The 12,233-nt window shown below is 45.5% G+C and overlaps 1 protein-coding gene across 1 annotated transcript in view; it reads right to left on the reverse strand.

The window, feature by feature from the left end:
- The window catches only part of LOC109918947 (2-5A-dependent ribonuclease), a 27,256-nt gene extending 15,593 nt beyond the window's left edge, over positions 1-11,663 (reverse strand). The window contains exons 1-3 of the mRNA XM_020518894.2: positions 9,907-11,663; positions 5,846-6,018; positions 2,794-3,011 (exon numbers count right to left, since the gene is read on the reverse strand). Coding sequence (XP_020374483.1) covers positions 2,794-3,011; positions 5,846-6,018; positions 9,907-11,581 — 2,066 coding nt within the window. The 5' untranslated portion in view covers positions 11,582-11,663. The remainder of the gene's footprint in view (positions 1-2,793; positions 3,012-5,845; positions 6,019-9,906) is intronic.
- Positions 11,664-12,233: the final 570 nt, after the last annotated feature.

Consider the following 12,233-nt stretch of genomic DNA (forward strand, 5'->3'; position numbering starts at 1 on the left):
GGGGAGGGGTGTGTGTGTGTCGGGGGGTCGGGGTGTGGTGTGTGTAAATTCGCACATTGTATTTTTCTATGTTCTGTGTGAATCTGTATTGGTGTCACAGTGTGTATACTTGTGCGTATCTGTAAATATTTGTGTCTTGTGTATATTCTGTATGTGTGCGTGTTCTTTATGTTTTCTTGTGTTCCATGTAGATTTGCTTAAATCCATGTGTCCTGTGTCTATCTGTGTGGATGGTTCCTTGGTTGAATCGTTTATGTCAGATAACGGATAGCTGGCTCTGTTGCTGTTTAACCATCGTCCATCACTCATTTTTGCTTCACTTGCTGAGTTTACTCTCAATAGAAATACATTGAATGTTTTGATGTTAAGCTGCTGAAGTCACATTGAACTGTTCTTTATAATCCTGAAATGAACGGCTACTACAGACTCAGCGTAGAGTCATAGAGATGTACAGCATGGAAACAGACCCTTCAGTTCAACTCATCCCTGCCGACCAGATATCCCAAATAAATCTAGTCCCATTTTCTAGCATCTGACCCATAACCCTCTAAACCCTTCCTATTCATATAACCATTCAGATGCCTTTTAAATGTTGTAATTGTACCAGCCTATACCACTTCCTCTGGCAGTTCATTCCATACACGCACCACCCTCTGCGTGAAAAAGCTGCCCCTTAGGCCCCTTTTCTTTCTTTCCCCTCAGGCCCCTTTTATTTCTTTCCCCTCACACCCTAAACCTATGCCCTCTAGTTTTGGACTCCTCTACCCTGGGGAAAAGGCCTTGACTCTTCACCCTATCCATGCCCTTCACAGTTTTAAAAGTCTCTATACAATTACCCCTCAGCCTCCGACACTTCAGGGTAAACAGCCCGAGCCTAATCAGCCTCTCCCTATAGCTCAACCCCGGGAACACCCTTGTAAATATTTTCTGAACCCAAGTTGCACAACATCTTTCCTATAGCAGAGAGACCAGAATTGAAAGCAGTATTCAAAAAGTAGCCTAACCAATGTCCTGTACAGCCGCAACATGACCTCCCAACTCATATACTCAATGCACTGACCAGTAAAGGCAAGCATACCAAACACCTTCTTCATTATCCTGTCTAGCTGGATTTTTCCTGGAGCGTCGGAGGCTGAGGGGTGACCTTATAGGAGGTTTATAAAATCATGAGGGGCATGGATAGGGTGAAGCGTCAAGGTCTTTTCCCAGGGTAGGAGAGTCCAAAACTAAAGGCATAGGTTTAAGGCGAGAGGGGAAAGATTTAAAAGGGAGCTAAGGGGCAACTTTTTCACGCAGAAGGTGGTGTGTGTATGGAAGGAGCTGCCAAAGGAAGTAGTGGCAACTGGTACAATTAAAACATTTAAAAGGCATCCAGATGGGTATATGAAGGGTTTAGAAGGATATGGGCCAAATGCTGGCAAGTGGGACTAGATTAATTTAGGATATCTGGTCAGCATGGATGAGTTGGACCGAAGGGTCTGTTTCCACGCTGTACATCTCTATGACTCTATGTTAAATTGAAGCCCTAGCTACCTGCTGGGATGCGTGTAAAAGATCCTGTGGCACTATCACAAAGAAGAGCAGGGGTGTAAAAAATCCATGGTGTCCTGGCCATTAGTTATCCCTCAATCAACGTCACAAGTAACAGATGATCTGGTCATTGTCCCACTCCTGTTTGTGGGATCTTGCTGTGTACAAACCGGCTGCTGTGTTTCTTCCAACAGCGACAACACTTCCGACACATGCTCCTGGTAGCTTGAAAACTTCTGGATGAATGGAGGTCTTTTTTTTTTTTTTTTAAGGACAGAGATGAAGAGAAATTTCTTCACCCAGAGAGTGGTGAGCCTGTGGAATTCTCTGCCACAGAAAGTGGTTGAAGCGAAAACATTGAATGTCTTCACGGAGGAGTTAGATTTTTTTCTTAGGGCTAACGGGATCAAAGGATATGGCAACGAAATTGGGAACAGGGGTCGGAGTTGGCTAATTCATTCCCTAAGGGCATTGTGAGTCTACCTACAGCACATGGACTGCAGTGGTTCAAGAAGGCAGCTCACAGGGTAACTACAGATGGGAAAGAAATGATCAGCTATGATAATTTTGAATGGCGGAGCAGGCTCAAAAGGGCCGAAAGGCCTACTCCTGGTCCAAGTTTCTATGTTTCAAAGAAGTGAGGATTCTAGGTAAGAGAAAACTGTGTCAGATGGTGTCTCTGGGGTTTACAAGGAATAAAGTGGGAAACTTCAAAGCTGCCCTGACCATAGTAATATCAATGGTGAAAGTAATAAAGAGGGAGCTGGCAACAGCCATATGTCAGAGAAAGGACCACCTCGAGGACTACACAAACTGCTTGAAGGGACAAATCCTTCACTTAGAGTCATACAGTACGAAAGCACACCCCCCGGTCCAATCTGTCCATGCCAAACTAAACTAGTCCCAACTGCCTGTGCTTGGCCCACATCTCTCCAAACATTTCTTATTCATGTCAATTATCCAAATCTCTTTTAAGTGCTGTAACCGTACTCGCATCCACTATTTCCTCTGGAAGTTTGTTCCACACACAAACCATACTGTGTAAAAAAAGTTGCCCCTCATGTCCTTTTTAAATTTTTCTCTCACCTTCGAAATAGTTTTGAAATCCCCCAGCCTAGAGAAAAGACACTTGCCACTCACCTTATCTATGCTCCTCACGATTTTATAAACGTCTATAAGGTCACCCTTCAACCTCCTACGCTTCTCTGCACATTTAGGAAGTCTATAAACTCCAATCTTTCTTAACGTTCTCCAAAGACTTACTCTAAATCTTTCCACAGTAGCGGATGGTGCTCAATCTCAGTGAGTGTCGCTCTCTGCTCTGCTGGTGCTAACAAGCGCTCCACAAAATCTCTGGCTTCAGCATGCTTTGGGTCAAGAAGACAATCGTCCAAAGTAGGGTTATTGTCAAGTACATCCTTCTTACTCCCGTAGGCATCCTTCCCGCCAGACATAACAAAGTGCAAGAGGCGTCCTAGTGCCTGTCTCAACAAAGAGAACAACTTTAGACCCAACAGTTTATTTAATGGAAAGAGTCAAATCCCAGCTTCACAAACATACAGCACAGGTTACATTTTACATAGTTGCTCTGTTTCGATGCCCCCACCCCCACTGCTTTTTTTTTTTAAAAACACGCATTTACTTTTCATAGAATTGTCTAAAGTTGCAATCCAGAAGGATACCATTTAGCCCATTCTGTGTCCCCTCTCTGTACGAACTGTCTCAATTTCCTGCCTGTTCTCCATGTATCTATTCTATTTTCCTTTTCAAAGAGTGAAGCACATTCCTAGAAACTGTATTATAGATTCTGCTGTCACTGCGTTTCTCCTCTCACTACTTTCAGCATAGAATAGTTTCTCTCAATCTCTCGGCTCAAAATTTTTGGTCAGCACCAAATAGTCTTTCGAGTCCAGTGTCATTCCCTGTGAGTGTGGCCATGGCCCAACTGTTGACGGAGTTGCCTTTACCGCCTAGTATCCGATTGTGTGATCGGGGAGGGCTGCTGTAATAGTGAGCACCACCCTACAGCTGGTGCTCACTGCTGTGATTTCACATGTGCTTTTGTGCACTGCTCCCTAAAAACAGTGGCCACAGTGACCTGGCCTCATTCCTCCATGGCTTACATCAGGGCACTGAGGCCGAATGTGGAGTGCAGTCTGTCACCGTTGCTGCTGGGATCTACAAATTCAGTGATGCAGCCAGCTATCTTCCAAAGAGAGGTATAAAAACAGGAATTGCTAGAGAAACTCAGTAGGTCTGGCAGCATCTGTGAAGAGAGAAAATTAGAGTTTTCACTCTTCTTTCGAACTTAGCTCCTTCAGAAACTCAGTTCTGAAGAGTCCTACTGGACTCCAAACGTTAACTCTCTTTCACTCTCCACAGACATTGCCAGACCTGCTGGGTTTCTCCTGCATTTTTCTGTTTTCATTTCAGATTTCCAACATCTGTAGTATTTTGCTTTACCCACCCAGGCTAAATGACTGTTCCAACAAGTGGTGTATCTATAATTAAAAACAGAAATTGCTGGAAAATCTGTTCTGAAGGAGGGTCACTGGACCCAAAATGTTAATTCTGATTTCTCTCCACAAATGCTGCCAGACCTGCTGAGATTGTCCAGCAATTTCTGTTTTTGTTTCAGGTTTCCAGCATCTGCAGTTCTTTTGGGTTTTTTTGGTCTGGTGTATCTATATACTGAGCTTTCTTTTGAGAGAACAGACTGGTACTTAGATAATATCAGACAAATCCACATAAGGTGCAGCCACATTGACACAACATTCATTTGAGTAAAATTAATGTGTGATCGGTCACCTTCTCGACTTTTTTTGACTATTGCTTCATGTTCTTTCTAAAGATCATTTACCATCTCTTACAAGCTTTTCACACTTTCTACCTGCTCACTGTATCCTCTCAAATCTCATTCTCCTTCGGTTGCATGAGTGCTGCTCTAACACTCAGACTCGACACCATCCATGCGTTGATGGTCACCCACCCACACAGAATCCCTACAGTGTGGAAGAAGCCATTCAGTCCACACTGACCCTCTAAAGAGCATCCAGATCTGACCCAGCCCCCCTACCCTATTTCCCTTGGCTAACCCACCTAGCCTGCACATCCATGGACACTATGAGCAATTTAGCATGACCAATCCACTTAACCCTGCACATCTTTGGACTGTGGGAGGAAACCAGAGCACCCAGAAGAAACCCTTGCAGATACAGGGGTTGCGAAGGATTAGTATTACAAAAGATCCAGAGACCCAAGTAGTGCTCGTAGGAGCAGTTGGAAACTCTGGGTTTGTACTCAGAGTTTAGAAGGATGAGGGGTAATCTCATTGAAACTTATAGAGTACTGAGAGGCACAGATAGAGTAGACATGAAGATGAAGTTTCCACTAGTAGGAGAGACTAGGAGCTGCGGGCATAGCCTCAGAGCAAAGGGATGACCCTTTCAACCTGAGGTGAGGAGAAATTTCTTTTGCCAGTGTATGGTAAATCTTTGGTACTCATTGTCGCAGAGGGGAGTGGAGGCCAAGTCATTAGGCGTATTTAAGACAGAGATAGGTTCTTGATTGATAAGAGGATCATGGATTATGGGGAGGACACAGGAGAATGGGGTTGAGAAAAACATATCAGCCACGATGAAATGGTGCAGCAGACTCAATAGGATAAACTTCCTAATTCTGCTCCTATGTCTTCTGTCCTGGGTTCAAATCCCACCATGGATTTTGAATTGAATTAAAAAAAAAAAAAAAACAGGAATTTTGGAATCTGGAGTCTGTTTCCCATTGTCAGGAAAAACCCATCTGGTCCACTAATGTCCTTTAGGAAAGGAAAGCTGCCATCCTTACCTGGCCTGACCTACATGCGAATCCAGAGCCACAGCAAGGAGGTTGCCTGTTAAGCACTCTCAGAAATGGCTGAGCAAGGCACTCTGTTGTGACAATCAATAGAAAGGAGAAAAGAAATGGAAACGGCTAGACCACCAACCCAGGAACCAGAAGTGACACGGACTACAGTGGTTCAAGTTGGCAGCTCACCCCATTTCCTTCTCAAGGGGTGACTAGGGAGTGAGCAATAAGTGCTGGCCTAACCAGTGCAACAAGTGAATTAGAAAAGTTCAGCTCCTTCCTTCACTCAATCCCCCCTATCTCTCAACAGCTTTGAAAACTAAACATTCGCATTATCTGACCAAATCCATTGCCAATGCCTGATTTAGCCCAGCCTCCCATTGATTCGTCCAGATATTAGTTGCAATACAGGCTATAACCCTTCAACCTCACCCCTCCAAGAGAGAAAACAAGTCACCACAGCATAGACCTGCACGTCTGCTTTGACCAGCTCATCCTCGGTAAACGTTGCCTTTGGCAAACGTTCCAGTTTCTGCAGGATTTCTGAGGCTTCCCAGGTCCCAGAGCAAATCGGCACGGCTGGATTCTTATCAAAATGCACACACTTATCAAAATCTCCCAGGCGAAAATTTTCTTCAACATCTGTAGAAAATCAAACCATTTTATTGCTCTGCACTCTGATCAGACACACAGCAAAAAGGCTCCAAATCAATTTTAAATACATCCATCTATAGTTCCATTCACTGTTAGACACAATTTGGAATTCTTGGTCTTTGAAGTTCATCTATTACACCCAGGTCAGAGTTTCAGTCACCTTATACTGAGTGGTGGTTTCAGAGTTGACACTTTTTGGGGTTTGAGAAGCTGGGTAAACCCATGAGGGAATAAGGAATAGGGAATAGATGGTGTTGCTGATGCTGAGATGAAGTAGGGTGGGAGCAGGTTTGTTTGAAGCCTAAATTCTAGCATGATCCAGTTGTGACCAATGGCCTGTACCTGAGCTGTGTGCTGTGCTATTGTAAGTGGTGGTGAACTTTTGATGTATATAGATGGCACAAAACTTGGAAGTGTTGTGAATTGTGAGGAGGATAGTGTAGAACTTCACATAGGCCTTAGGTTGGTCACATGGGCAGATAAAGGGCAGATGAAGTTTATTGGAATGAACTGTGAAGTGATTCCGTTAATACAACTAACGTGGAAAGCCAATGTCGGGATCTTCCTCGTCCCTGAACAGCATAGGCAATGGCGGGAAAACCAAGAGAACTTGGAGAGAGACAACCAGCGATTAGTTTCCCGACATCAACCAGCAAAAGGTTCCATTTCCCAATGGAGTGTTGAACGGCGAGACGCTCACTAGGAGTGGCAAGAGGCCTATTTAGTGCGCATTCCCATCCTTGTTACGATGCCACTTAACCTCGCTGATATACAGTTTCCCATTCTCCCACTTGCTCCATGGAACGTAGACAGCAATAATTCTCAGTATGAAAGGAAAAGCAGTAACCTAGCGACTCTAGCGCACCACTTGCTTGTCTGACCCACTATCTCACACTCCCCAACCCCCCTGCCACCGCCCCCTCCAATCCCACACACCTATTCCCACACACCCAGTGTCCTATCCCCACAATCCACAATCCCCCACTCCCGCCACCTCCCATCTCTTCAGTCCCCACTCCCTCAATCCCTCATCCCCAATTCCCCACTCCCACCCCAACTGCAACACACCCCTTAAATCTACCACTCCCACCCACTCTCCCCATTACTCCCACCCCCTCCACACTCTACTACTCCCATCCCTACTCCCATCAGCACACCCCCCGACTCCAATCATCACATCCCATCCCAATACCCTTCACCCCCACTATCGAATGGGAGTATATAATGAGTTGGGCACTGCGGGAATGTGTTGTTTCGATAAACAGGTGACTTTGGGAAGATACCACAAGAAAATTCGCTAAGGCTCGCAGAGAGAAACCCTCCATTAACCTTGGAAAAATTTACACTTCATGGCAAAATTCAGCCCAACATGAAAGGAAGAGAACAGTTCTAAAGGAACTGCATGTATATGCGCTCAATCAAAATGGCAGGAGCAATTAATTAAATGGGTGTGAGACTGATCAAAAATGGATCCACAGCATTGTTTCTTTGATTATTCCTCAACAAGTCGCCTTGATCTTGACAGCAACCTAACCAAAGCAATTCCATTTATGTCACACCCTTTACAGACTGGGAATGTCCAAGCACAGTTCACAGTCAACGAGAGCCTTCAGAACTGTCACCATTCTTGAAAGTCCTGCAGGAAATGACTAAGGGATAAATATGGGCTTCGCTTTTCTAACCTTCTCCAGAGAACGTAACGGGACCTTCTGTGTTCAACTTAGACAGCAAAGCGGGGTCTGAGCTGGACGTCTCAGCCGAAAGCCAGCACACCTCCCACACTGTAGCCTTCTTCAGTTCTGCACAGATGGCAACTTTAGTGATTGCACGAGTGGGAGTGAGCCCACAACTTTGTGATGCCGAAGTCGGAGTGCCACTAACTGACCAAACGCTGATCCCCACACTCAAGGAAGAAAAAAAAACCCATTTTCAGCCAGCGAGTGGTTAAGGTGTTGGATGCACTGCCTGAGAGTGTGGTGGAGGCAGCTTCAATTGAAACATTCCGAAGGGAATGAAACTGTTATTTGAAAAGGAACAATGTGCAGGGTGACAGGGAGAAGGCAGGAGAATGACACTCAGTGAATTGCTCATTCGGAGAGCCAGTCCAGACAGGATGGGCGGAATGGCCTCCTTGTAACACTAACAATTCGGTGAGGCTATGAAAGGCACTATAGAAATACAAGCCATTTTTATTTTCCTCTGTCAGAACCCAAAAAGTAAATTCAAGTAAAATACTGTCAACTTTACAAGGGCAGAGTGTTTTCAAAGCTGGCATTCTTGGAACTGAAGACTGGAACTCAGTGGGTGCAATCCCCACTGCAGACTTTAGCACAAAACATGCACCTCAGGATTGAGGATTGGGGTGACAAATGGCCAGGACTGCACTCATTACCCCTGAATTTGTCTTCTTCTGCCTCACTCCCAAGCCACAGAATCCTTCTCGGTGCCAGGTTTTCCATGCTTCCCTGCCTTGACTACTCACCTGCTCTCTGAACTCTGCTGTTTTCTCAATGTTTGCCCCACAGCCTTTGCACATGACCATGTAACTACGCCTCCTCAGTCCCTTTGTTCTTGCACATCTCTTATCTGTCATTACTTAAAAGCTGTTCATTCCTAACTTCTCCGAATTCTGACGAAAGGTCTTCCAACTGAACTTTAACTCTGTTTCTCTTTCTATAGGTGCTGTTAATTCTCACTGCTGAATATTCCCAGCATTTTCCACGTTACATTAATTCTGATTAATTGTATAGAAGTGGATGCCTGTATAAATAGACACAGATTGAAACTGTAGTTATCATGGAAGATAAGGGCCCTAAGTGTTGACTGCTGCAATCCCTCATTACCACAACTTTCCAACAAAGACAAAGACATCGCTTGCATGGTGGTTGAGAAGGGCACTGTCAGACCCTTCACGTACACCCGGTCGGTCTGCACCACCGCACGCTGTCCTCAAAGTGGCTGCAGGGTGGTGGTGGTGGTAGAGGTCGGGGAGGGGGTGGTGGAGGGTACTGTCACACATCTCCTGCCAGAATGTGCCTTTGCAAAGGAAGTCTGAAGAGACAAGCAACGGTTTTTGTCGAGATTCATCCCAAGCAGCTCCATGACGCGGGAATCTATGCTCTACGGTCTGTTCCCTGGGACGCAGACCAAGACAAACAAACATCTACTGGGCCTGGAGGACCATCAACTTTGTGAAAGATGCTCTTTGATCTGCCTGAACCTTGTTGGTCTTCCAGAACAAGCAGTCAACCCTGACTGAGTGTTGCAGACTGGCACATTCCAAGGTCCAGGGCTACGTGCTGAGGGATGCACTAAAGCTTGGGGCAGCTGCCCCCAAGGCGCAGTGGGGAAAAGGCCACAGTCTGAGGTCTTTCTGCCAAAGTTAAATGGGGGTCCGTTCAGTTATCGAACCGATGTAAATATAATCTTGTACAAGTAACAAATGCCTTGCTGGATAGGGTCAAATCCAAAGTTTGTTTTGTTTCTTCATGTGCTACTGTAGACAACCAAACTGCTTTGGTTACTGAGTACATATATAAAGATCTCTTTATGAATAAAGTATATATTTGAAATTAAATGAAAACTGCTTGGCCTGCTGAGTTTTTTTTAAACATCGTAACAATTTCTGTTTTTACTTAGGACTGCTGGCACCTGCAATATTTGAAACTATAATTTTTAGGTTAGGAAATGTGTGCTTATAAGGTGTATCTCATAAATAAATGCTTTTAGGGCATATAAAGATTAGCTCCTGTTCCATCTTCCACACCTGCATTAGAACACAATGAATTGAACATTGGAGCAGCACAAAGAATTTAACTGGGGACGCCTCAATGTACTAACTCTCCAAAATATGCAAAAATGTTTAAGAGACGTTACCTCTGAGGACATTTGTTGGATGCAAATCCCGGTGAGCAAACTTAACCTTGTGCAAGAGCTGAAGAGCCTGAACCAACTGCTTCATTATTTTAGGGGCGTCCCCTCGCATTTTGTCTGGCCACTCGCTCACACACTCCTCAAGGTTATACTCGCAGAGGTTCAGACAGAGATAATCACAATAATCATCACTTTCACAATGCAGGAGGTTAGCAAAGCGACTGCTGCCATTGATCTTGGGATCACGGAGGCAATCCAATTCTCTTTTGGCTCCTTCCACACCCTTCCTGTGACATTTTACCGCCACTTCAGTCTCATTATTGACGAAACCAAGGTAGACTTCCGTCACATTGAGTTCTTCTCTAATCTTATAATCGGGGATTCTGGATAGTTTTAGCTTCCCAATGGGGCCACGGGGCTCCCTCTGCAGCTTCCCAAGGATTATTTTCCAACGTTGGCTGTGCTCCTTCCATTTTGAAGGAGGTGTGCCTACATTGGATGCCACCTTCTCTGCCCCATGCTTGATCAGTATATTTTTGGTTTTATTGTCATACTTCCTTATGGCTATCATTAACGCCGTATCTCCATGATTGTTCGTACAGGATACATCAGCCCCTTTCTCACACAGCATTCGTGTCAACGAGGTATCCTTATTTTCCACAGCTGCTAGTAGGGCTGTCTGGCCCGAATGATCTTGTGCATTGATTGCCGTGCCCTCATTCTCCAGCAGAAGTTTAACCACCATCGACATCTTCTTCTCTACTGCACGGATCAATGGTGTTTTCCCATGGCCGTCCTGGACATTCAGATCCTGTGTGCACTTCACGAGCTGTTCCAACAGGGGGCTGTCAGGGCTACAGTTGGTCAACGCGATGCTCAGAGGCGTGTTCTGGTTTTTGTCCCTGGCGTTAACGTCGGCTCCCCGCTTTAACAGAATCTCCACAATCTCCCAATTCCCGCTCTCCAAGGCGTGGATGAGTGGCGTTTTGCCGAGGTTGTCAAATGCATTAACGTCCGCCTTCATTTCATCCAACAAGATCACAACGATGTCCTCACGCTTGTTCAACACGGCATCAATCAGGGCTGTCTTCCCCCCTTTACCAATATTCGCCCTGGCCTCAGAGACCATCCTGTGCTTGTTCACATCGGCCTTTTCCTGGAAAAGGAAGCGCAGCGCCTCCTCGTGGCCGTACTGTGCTGCTTCCATAAAGGCAGTAAAACCGTTGCCGTCTGCCTCGTCGATATCCGCGCCCAGCCCGAGAAACTTGCTGAGCAGATTCACATTGCCAATTATCGCAGCGACAATGAAAGGCGAGGCGCCATTCTTCTTCTGGAGCTTGGGGTCGGCTCCGTGTTCCAACAGCAAGTCAACAATTCTCTCATGTTCCGCTTGCACGGCGTTAAGGAGGGGCGACCACTTATATTCCGGCTCCTGGTAATTCACATCTACCTTGTCGCTCAAAAGCAACTTCTTCATGATTTCTTCGTGACCTTTCATGGCAACTTTACATAAAATGGAGCCAATCGTGTCAACACTGAGATTTTCCAAGGCTCCCTCTCTAATTAACGTTTCAGCCTGACAGGGGTCTGGATTGTTGGACTCACAGAGATCTCGAAAGTTATTACCCAGTTCGGTTCCAATGTCTTCAATTGTTTGTTCCCTTTCTTGTTCTGCCATTCTCGATAAAAGTCTAGCTTCCTTCCTGTTTAGAAAACAAAGCAATTACTCCACTGCCGTGGCTAAGTGCACCTCACGCCTAACTTCATCTACCTCAACCACCAAGTGCACTTTCACTTCCCTTTTTCGACAGAGCCATTTGTCACCCAGGCCCTGTGTTGCTGTGGATCCTAATTTCTTCAGGGAATATTCTTCACTATTTTGGCTCAACCGTCAAACAGTTGAGCAAATCAAGGCAAATCAGGGTAGGCTTTCACTATTAATAGTAGGGCCTGGGGATTGTTGCTGAACAAAGAGACTTAGGGGTGCAGGTGCATGGTTCCTTGAAAGCAGAGTCACAGGTAGACAGGGTAGCGAAGAAGGAACAAAAACAGAAGTTGCTGGAAAAGCTGAGCATGTCTGGCAGCACCCATGAAGAGAAACCAGAGTTGGTGTTTCAGGTCCGGTGACCCTTCCACAGAACCCAAAACGTTAACTCTGATTTCTCTTCACAGATGCTGCCAGACCTGCTGAGCTTTTCCAGCAGAGATAGTAGAAACTGCAGATGCTGGAGAATCCGAGACAAGGTGCAGAGCTGGATGAACACAGCACGCCAAGCAGCATCATAGGAGCAGAAAGGCTGACGTTTCGGGCCTAGACCCTTCATCAGAAA

Source organism: Rhincodon typus, chromosome 10 (genome assembly GCF_021869965.1).
Source record: "Rhincodon typus isolate 14 chromosome 10, sRhiTyp1.1, whole genome shotgun sequence".
Lineage (NCBI taxonomy): Eukaryota > Metazoa > Chordata > Chondrichthyes > Orectolobiformes > Rhincodontidae > Rhincodon > Rhincodon typus.